At 46.6% G+C, this 9,811-nt stretch overlaps 1 protein-coding gene across 3 annotated transcripts in view; it reads left to right on the top strand.

Moving 5' to 3' along the window:
* LOC135819131 (4-hydroxyphenylpyruvate dioxygenase-like) overlaps positions 1 to 7,163 on the top strand; it is a 40,165-nt gene extending 33,002 nt beyond the window's left edge. For 2 of the 3 annotated variants that reach the window (XM_065332286.1, XM_065332283.1), the window contains exons 11-15: positions 268 to 378; positions 2,125 to 2,196; positions 2,499 to 2,615; positions 3,398 to 3,520; positions 4,214 to 7,163. In XM_065332286.1, coding sequence (XP_065188358.1) covers positions 268 to 378; positions 2,125 to 2,196; positions 2,499 to 2,615; positions 3,398 to 3,520; positions 4,214 to 4,288 — 498 coding nt within the window. In that variant the 3' untranslated portion in view covers positions 4,289 to 7,163. The remainder of the gene's footprint in view (positions 1 to 267; positions 379 to 2,124; positions 2,197 to 2,498; positions 2,616 to 3,397; positions 3,521 to 4,213) is intronic. The other variant, XM_065332285.1, reaches the window with a different exon arrangement.
* The last annotated feature ends 2,648 nt before the right edge of the window (positions 7,164 to 9,811 follow it).

Below are 9,811 nucleotides of genomic sequence, written 5' to 3'. Positions count from 1 at the left end.
TTCACGTTATGATCTTGCGTTTGAAAGCCCTATTTGAATATTGCGGCCAGCTGTATGTGGCCAGCTGTGTTTGATGGTACGGTACGGTACGGGACAGATACGGGATAGCGCCAGGCGTGACACAAACAAACAAACAAACACACAAATACCAAATTAAAGCTGTGTGGACCCTGGCTAACGCCAGACGTTACTGAAGTAACGTCTTCTGCATAGCTACGGGAATTAAATAGTTTATGTACTGTGTCTGTATTCCTATGTGTCTTGCAGACCCACACTGAGTTCACGTCAATGCACACTGTCGTGCTGACAAATGAAGCCGAGACGATCAAGCTTGGAATCACCGAACCAGCGGTCGGCCGTAAGAAGAGCCAAATCGAGGTAAGTAGTAGTAGTAGTAGTAGTATTTATTATTTGACTAGGGGAGTCCCAACAGGCATGGCCTTGTTACAGGGAACCCTAGGTGAATCTTTGTGAGGTGAGCAAAAGTACCAGCAGATTGTACCTGACGACAGTTTGGAGGAAGAGTGTTCCACCGACCTGCCGCCAGAAAAGAAACTGAGCGCAGTCCATACCCAATATGTACAGTAGGTAATACTAAGGCAGCTGTATCCTGGCCACGAGTACGAGCATTTGTGTGCGGGCCAACGGAACGCAGGAGAAACAGTGACTGAAGGAGGGGGCTAGTAATTGATGACAAGCAGCGATAGACCAAAACGTATAGTTTCAAATTAACTCGTTGCTCAAACGAATACAGATGACACCGTTGTAAAACTAATGCAGTTGGGGTCATTCTATCTAAACCAAATGCCTTCTTCATCGCAATATGGCTGACCGTCACAAGCCTGTTATATAGGGTAGTTTTCAAACAGTGCACATACGCATTACTTGCATATTCTAGAGTAGACTGTATAATTGACAAGAAGAAAGTTCTCCGAGCTGTAGCTGATAAATTGCGACGGCCATGAGCAAAACAGGCTAGTTTAGCGAAGACCACTGAACACACCTTTTCTACTTGTGGGCGGAACGTTAGATGCTCATCGATTAGTATACCGAGGTAGGTAACGGCTGTAACTCCCCGAGAATTTCTACCTATAGTTTTGAGCACGAAATAGCATGTTAGGAAACATCACCAAGAATCCACTTTTTGTTCAGGATGAACCACCTGAACCATTTTTTCCAATGTATGATTTTTGTGATTTTTGTACATGTGCAGACATTTGACAATTGGTAGGATATGAGTGCAGAGCTCCATATTGAAATACACTCGACTAAGAAAATGTCTCGTACATATTGATCATGCACGTACGACAGAGGGACTACTATATGTTTGCCTTGCAGCTTGGCGGCTGATGCCTTGCTGAAACCACTCGTCACACTTCTTGCAATGAAACCTAGGGCTATTGGAAGCCTGACACTACCTGCTTGTCTGCACAACACACATAGACTAGCGGACGTGTCGCTCGAGGTTCGTTACACGCATGCCTGTAAGAGATCGGCCACTGGTAGACAAGAGGAGGAACCTGACTACCCAACTGCAACTTGTGGTTGTAGCAGGGAGGGATGGGGGGGGGGGGGGTTGTGTCTTTTAATGTATCTGTGTGTGCATGTGCATTGCCTGATGATCCCTTGCCATGAAACCAGAAGTTTCAACTGAATGGACACGGATGGAGAGCCAAGGATAAATTTATAGAAAAGAAGAAGGGCCAAGGAACTACAATTTACACTACAAAGTCTAATGAACGCTTTCAACAGAATGTTCCGGTGTCTGTATTAGAGAGCTCTTCCCTGAGTGCATGGCTTTCCCAGTGGTGCGATTGTCATTACGCCATTTGCCTGTGTCCGGTTGCCCCTCTAATTAATATTACAAATACGATACCAAGAGAAAACTACATGTACTGGGGTTGCAGCCAAGGTACTTCACGAGAGATGCATGCATGCATGCATGCATCTCTCGTGACGGGAGTACATCGCAAACCCTGTTGTGTGTGTGTGTGTTTGTATGTGTGTGTGTGTGTGTCTGTCTGTGTCTGTCTGTGTCTGTCTGTGTGTCTGTGTGTATGCATGTTTGTGGTTTTCTGTTCGTTCGTCTGTCTGTCTGTGTCTCTGCACGTCTGTTGTTTTCAGGAGTATGTCACATTCTACGGTGGTGCAGGTTGTCAGCACATCGCACTCAAGACACCCAACATCATAGAATCAGTGAGTGCACTCAAGTGATATGAACGGCGTGCACAGTGCATCATATTACAGCTTCTGAGCACCTCTCATTGTGCTCAGAAAACAAGAACAAAGGAGAACTGTGATGTGCCTGTCTGCATCACATTACCCATTGTTTGCACACGCGCATGCAATTTGTAAATGAATTGGTGGTATCTGTGTGTGTGGGTGGGTGTGCGTGCGTGCGTGCGTGTGTGAGCGTGTGTGTGTGTGTGTGTGTGTGTGTGTGCATGTGCGTGTGCGTGTGTGTGTGTGTGCGTGCGCGCGTATGTGTGTGCAAACAGGTGAGTCGGCTGGTGGAACGTGGCACGTCCTTTCTACCTATCCCTGCCAGTTACTATGCCAGTCTGCGTGAGAGACTCAAGAACTCCAAGGTCAAGATCACCGAAAACTTAGATGAGGTAATTCTACCTACTAACTGTCCCGATTTGGCCAGGACTGTCCTGATATCACAGGGTGGTACTAGACATCCCAAAAGTGCATTTGTCGCATGCCTCAGCTAGATTTGTATACATTTTCACACCTAGGTATGTCATTGTCCCGATCTCAGGTTTGCAAAGGTATGTTGGTGTGGGTACGGCTACTTGTACTGCTGCTCCCCCTCCTCTCCTCTCCTCTCTCTCTCTCTCTCTCTCTCTCTCTCTCTCTCTCTCTCTCTCTCTCTCTCTCTCTCTCGCTCTCTCTCTCTCTCTCTCTCTCTCTCTCTCTCGCTCTCTCTCTCTCTCTCTCTCTCTCTCTCTCGCTCTCTTGCTCTCTCCCACGCTCTCTCTCCCGCTCTCTCTCCCTCTCTCTCTCTTTCTCTATCTCTCTCTCTCTCTCGCTCTCTCTCTCTTGCTCTCTCTCTCTTGCTCTCTCTCTCTTCTCTCGCCCTCTTGCTCTCTCCCGCTCTCGCTCTCTTGCTCTCGCTCTCTCTCCTCTCTCTCTCTCTCTCTCTCTCTCTCTCTCTCTCTCGCTCGCTCGCTCGCTCTCTCTCTCGCTCTCTCTCTCTCTCTCTCTCGCTCTCTCTCTCTCTCTCTCTCTCTCTCTCTCTCTCTCTCTCTCTCTCTCTCTCTCTCTCTCTCTCTCGCTCTCTTGCCCTCTCTTTCTTTCTTCCTTGCTCCCCCCCTTCCCACAATTTCTTCCTTTCTTGTGTTATAATGTTCCCTACTACATGTTATGTGCTTGTCCGTCTGCCGTTTTCAAGTTGGAACGACTCAACATCTTGGTGGATTTTGATGACAACGGTTACCTGCTCCAGTTGTTCACATCTCCAATGCAAGACAGGCCAACCGTCTTTCTAGAACTTATCCAGAGGAATAACCATTCGGTAGGTTATGATTACGGCTGTATATCTTTCTCTGCACGGAGGTGTTTTTATTAAATTAAATAATGCAAATCTTCATGGAATTCTATAATCGAAAGAGTCCATGCAGAAACCAAGGATCTCAGCATTCCGTTGCAGCAGGTGTCGAAGAGCTACGACGTAGCATCGCAGAAAAATCACACTCGACATTTTAGAGCGAGGAAAGTTGAACTTTCTTTGCTGATGGGCCTTGAGTGGAGGGTTTCCCCTTTCCCACTGTGCAGAATCTTCCAGGCAAGCTCTGAGTGCCTGAGCAGCATAAGAAGCCAAAGCGACAAAATTGAACCGTTTCTTTTTGAAGGAGAATGAAATGGCCAGCGAACTGAGAATTTGCTTGCATATCATTGGGACTATTTGAAGCACCATGGCACCGGGTATGTGATTTCAATGGTGTTGAGCTGACGTTTATCCTGCTCCAGTGTGCAAAGAGCATTCCAGGAATCCCTAGATCATCACCGCGTTGATTAGAACCCGAGTTCTACTTGGAACAGTGCAGGATATTTGAGGCAGTGGAACCAGTTCCATCACCATTCAGCAGGCAGGAACACGCTTTCCAGCCTGTGCATGCAACTTGACCTGTCATTAGTCGACTCCAAGGCAACAGTCATGTGACATAAATTATGTTGATTGTTCTCCATTTTCAACCCTTTCTTACAGGGATTCGGAGCTGGAAATTTCAAATCGCTCTTCCAAGCGATTGAAGAGGAGCAATCTCGACGCGGCACACTATAATGCGCAGTGGGTTCTGTTTTGGGATGCTTCCCGTTGCTGCTGCTATTGTAGCGTTGGCACGCTAGTAACTCACACAGCTGCAGCGTGAATCACTTTCAATGTATTGGTCACGCGTGTTACACCGCACCCGTACCCCGCACTTGCAACTCTGTACCGTGCTTGCAGATCCATGACATGGATAGCAACTAGTCTCACTGCGTTCAATGTTTCATATTGACCTTAGAAATACTGCTGCACTTTCAACCGCCTCTTTTACGCCCATTGCCCACATCGCATTCAGCTCCTTCTTCTGCATAGAACCAAATAGCATTCCTTGTGCAATGACTGTGGCCCACACATCTTACTGTGACCTTTCTTCTTCTACTCTACGTATCCCCTGGTCATAGGCTGGCTTACTTACACTAACAGTTCCTCACCCTATAAAAGCTGCTGTTCACAATTCTCTACAGTTCAGTTAGAAACTACAGTCAGAAAGGCCAGTTAGAAAGGCCAGTTAGAGATACCAGTTAGAACCTTCTTCATGTCAGTTTAGAGTTAGAGTCAGAGTTAATGTTTACAATGTAGTCTTCCGTTTAGTTCAGTAAGAATTATTATTAACAGTGTGTTCACTGAGACCCGTCTGCATTTGCCTCCGAGAGAGACTGCGGCCCGCAACAGAATTGGTGCCAGCGGTGGGATACGCTACAGAAATGGTGCCAGCGGTGGGATTCGCTACAGAAATGGTGGCAGCGGTGGTACAATTTTTATAATTGCTAGATTCGAACCCACCTAGTATCTGTATTGCATTGATGGCAGCGGCGCTACAGAATTGATGGCAGTGGTAAATTGTTTTATTGGTGTAACCGGTACCAGCATGGCCCAACCGGATGCGTCAGTCGCCGCTACTCCTTCGCCCGCCACGTCTCCCCCTAGCCCAAAATGATGACGGACAGCGTCTCTACCGATCAAGCTCCATGTCCAACGTGAGCTAATTCCCGATATGGCATTTTCTTTCCTGTCTTCCTTCAGTCTTCCTGTTCTCTTCAGTCTTCCTTTATGCGAGTGTGTGAATCCAGTTTAGTTAGGTAGGCGTCCGATCATGGTGAGCCACGGTCTATCTAGCTAACCTGGGATAATGTGTGTTAGAGTGCCCTTTGTCCAGTTCAGTTTGGAACTGTGAACTATTTTTATGGCTCAAACGCCATGGTGGTACAGCAAGTGCGCTGTGAGTCCTATTTGGAGGACAATTTTTTCCCCTTTGGCCCCGTGAGATCGTGTGAACCTGGAGTGATGCTATTTTATGATTTTGTTATCAGTTCATTTCTTCTGTCTACTCTCAAAGGTTATCATTTCCGATATTATTTTGCCATATTCCGGTTGACGCTGTACCAGTATGATGCGCTATCTCCTATAATGTTCAATGTTTATGTTCGCACCACCTCTCAGTCCTGTGATCTGCTGCTGCGCTCCAGCCAGTACTTCAATGTCAGTTGTCCTCATTGCGTCCGGATATCAACCGAGGCTGTTCACAAATACATACCTGTATATGCAAGTAATCCATTCTGCCTGTCTTCTTCCGTCGAGGTTATTCCGACGCGACCATGCATGCCTCCAGTGTCTTCTAATCTCAGTCGATTGTCGGAGTCCGGCTATATCAACTAATCTTACTCGCCCAGTCTAGTCTGCGCATCTCCATGATCTTCTACCAGTGTTCGTCACTTCGTGTTCTGCTACTCGGACTCTAATCACGAGGACGTGATTCTTAAAGAAGGAAGGTGTAGCGTTGGCACGCTAGTAACTCACACAGCTGCAGCGTGAATCACTTTCAATGTATTGGTCACGCGTGTTACACCGCACCCGTACCCCGCACTTGCAACTCTGTACCGTGCTTGCAGATCCATGACATGGATAGCAACTAGTCTCACTGCGTTCAATGTTTCATATTGACCTTAGAAATACTGCTGCACTTTCAACCGCCTCTTTTACGCCCATTGCCCACATCGCATTCAGCTCCTTCTTCTGCATAGAACCAAATAGCATTCCTTGTGCAATGACTGTGGCCCACACATCTTACTGTGACCTTTCTTCTTCTACTCTACGTATCCCCTGGTCATAGGCTGGCTTACTTACACTAACAGTTCCTCACCCTATAAAAGCTGCTGTTCACAATTCTCTACAGTTCAGTTAGAAACTACAGTCAGAAAGGCCAGTTAGAAAGGCCAGTTAGAGATACCAGTTAGAACCTTCTTCATGTCAGTTTAGAGTTAGAGTCAGAGTTAATGTTTACAATGTAGTCTTCCGTTTAGTTCAGTAAGAATTATTATTAACAGTGTGTTCACTGAGACCCGTCTGCATTTGCCTCCGAGAGAGACTGCGGCCCGCAACAGAATTGGTGCCAGCGGTGGGATACGCTACAGAAATGGTGCCAGCGGTGGGATTCGTTACACTATTACTACTACCACTACTGCAACTGCTGCTGCTGCTGAGGATGATGATGATGATGATGATGGTGCTGATTATGCACTACAGCTGACAATCCCATTATCATTCTACAATGCTAGCAATATTTTCTGATCACTATCTGCTCATGTCACCTGTCGAATGTTGTCTGTTTACTGGGTTCGTCTCAATTATTATAAAAATTTGTGCAAATCTTCAATTACTTTTAAATGTCTCTGTTTTCACCATAACGTCTATGCTGTGGCTGGATGATGCCCAAATGATGCACTGATACTTAGGCACTACTCCAGGAACTACTTACTGGCGGTCAACAAGTTGCCTGATCTCTCTGCGGCTGCTAGCCATTACAATTCACCCGAACAAATTAATGCTGATTGCAACAGGACTAATGCGTATCACTGCCTGCTATTGTACTAAAAATAGCTCACGGCAATCACTTTCTGCTAGTACGACTGGCGTGGTGTTGAATTCTTTATTCTCACGATGGCACCATCGCCAATAAGAGATGTGTTGCTGTTGTTGTTGTTGTTGTTGTTGTTGTTGTTGTTGTTGTTGTTGTTGTTGTTGTTGTTGTTGTTGTTGTTGTTGTTGTTGTTGTTGTTGTTGTTGTTGTTGTTGTTGTTGTTGTCGTCATCGTCGTCGTCTTTGTTTTTGTAAAGGTTGTTGTTTGGCATGATTTTAAAGGCAAATGGGTGCTCACCATCTCACCATGGTAGTCTAGTAATAATAGTGAGAAACCATACCGGGGGGTACCATACCCGGGGGAGGGGTGTAAGAGGCGAAGCGATCAAGCATGGTGAAAGAAACGGACGTTGGAAATAGGGAAAAGCGTAGCTAAATATCAAGGTATGACAGCAGGAAAGAAGGAACTGGAGAATCTCTTTCCAGGTTGCCCTCCGCGAGTCCCCTTTTCTCATACCTTACAGGGAGAACATCCTGCCAAAGACCTGCGAGGCTTTTTTCATGCTGCGAGCAATTATAATCACCCTCGCCCAAGTAGGACCCAAGTTGTGGACCCATTCTGTCTTAAGTCTCGTTCAGTTTCAGACCCCAGACCCCGAGTGTGGCGCTTATCGTGGACAAACCTTCCTTGAGCCAAGAGAGTTTACGGGACAGGAAGTTAACATCATCAGCATAACCTGTCTCTGGTGGGACCATGATTGTTATCATGGTCTGGCCTTGGAGGGAAGCGGTCCCGACACTCCCGCAGGGCAGCCTCCAGGTAACAAACGAACAGTATCGGGCTGAGCCCTTCTCCCTGCCGCGTCCCGATATTGGTTACACCAATCACAAAAGACAGATCACTGCAAGAATTTCTGGTATACCCAGAACTACAGGAAACGCAAAAAATGGAAAGAAGAAGAAAAGCATTCTTAAAGTAAGAGTTGAGACTTGCGGGCACCTAATGACGTGGTGAGGCAATGGCGTGTAACAACCACTCTATAGAGTGGACGGCAAAGCGTGAATGCAGGTGGTTTAAATGTTATAATTATTGTGTATAGTGTAACGGCGGATTGTGTATGCAGTGGTGTAGAAAACACTCTGTCTACTGGTGTTCGCATAGCAAAGACCTGCAATGTGGCAGGGTCGTTCAAACTGACATAATGATAGTGCGAAATTGGCATACTAATGGTGCTAAATTGGCATACTAATGGTGCTAAATTGGTATACCAATGGTGCTAAATTGGCATAACATGGTGCTAATGAAATACGCAACAGTATGGACAAGCACATCATGATTGTACTTGTACTTGAATGTCCGATCCCAATATACATATACATGGACGTGTACACGGTGTCAGGTCCAGTGCTCGCGGATCTGCAGTGTCCTGGTCACGTGTATCACGTGATTCACGTCAAACTGAAGAGTCAGTACTGTGCTAATCTGGTTTCCCGTATGTCACATGACTGTCGCCTTGGAGTCGACCAATGACAGATCAAATTACGCGGGCTGGAAAGCGCGATCCTGCCCGATGAATGGTGATGGAACTAGTTCCACTGCCCGTCGTCAAGTGACGACGGGCAGTGGACGGAATCCACTGCCCGTCGTCACTTGACGACGGGCAGTGGACAGAATCCACTGCCCGTCGTCACTTGACGACGGGCAGTGGACAGAATCCACTCATGAGTCTACCATTTCAATGACAAGCTTCTGTGGTCTGAAAGTACATGCAAAAGTCGTGTACTGTAGTCCGTGTCCGGTTGTCGAAGTCACTCTCATTCAGCTCACACTGACACAGCCTCATACAGCCATACAGGACTCGAGTCAAGTCACAGAATGGTTCATGTAAACTCAAACGTCAAAGATTGTGAGTGATCTCCTTGGCTTGGGTGCATACGGGAAACACGTTCCAGTCACTCATACTCGGTCAGCACCGCTGCTCATCCAGCCCTTGCCGCTATCGCGGCGCGGGCTGGATTCCGCGGTACTGCCCTCATACTCGTGCAGGAACCTGTACTTACTATTAATTTTAAAGTAATATTTCACCAGTTGTAGTCTTCGGGGTGCTGAGTCGAATGGTCGTGGTCCGAGGAGGCTGAGACGCTCCCTTCCTACTTGAATCCCAATCGAACTCGCGCACTTCTGTCATAGCCCGAGAGTGAGGGCTTGTAACTTGTAACTTACTGCTGATAGCTACTGTGCGTAGAACGTGGACACACTGTGTCTTCCGGACCGTAGTTGGAACAGTTATTGTACAATATACTATACGGTGTGTGCCGGCGAGGTCACCTACCTATTGAGACTGTAGAATGATAGGTTTGGCTGCTGTCAATAGATGAAGCGCACGACTGTGCATTTGCAGTAGAAAGTGCAATACCTGTAGTTATGAATTAATATTTGCTTTATAGTAGTAGTACGCTAGGTGTGGATGTGCGTGATTGCACCTGCTTGACCATTGACTGGCTATGCTTTTAATCAAGTACATGTTGCGGTCCAGACGCCGGGTCTAGGCTTGCCCCGTTCTAATTTTTTTTTTTTTTTTTTTTTGCCTGGAAACAGGTTTATTCACAAAGCCAATTGCGTGAAACCATGGCACGAGTAATACAGTACATGTATGCTGATTTAGAAAGGTCACAACAATA

Source organism: Sycon ciliatum, chromosome 6 (assembly GCF_964019385.1).
Source record: "Sycon ciliatum chromosome 6, ocSycCili1.1, whole genome shotgun sequence".
NCBI lineage: Eukaryota > Metazoa > Porifera > Calcarea > Leucosolenida > Sycettidae > Sycon > Sycon ciliatum.
This window is presented reverse-complemented; position numbering and strand designations above follow the sequence as displayed.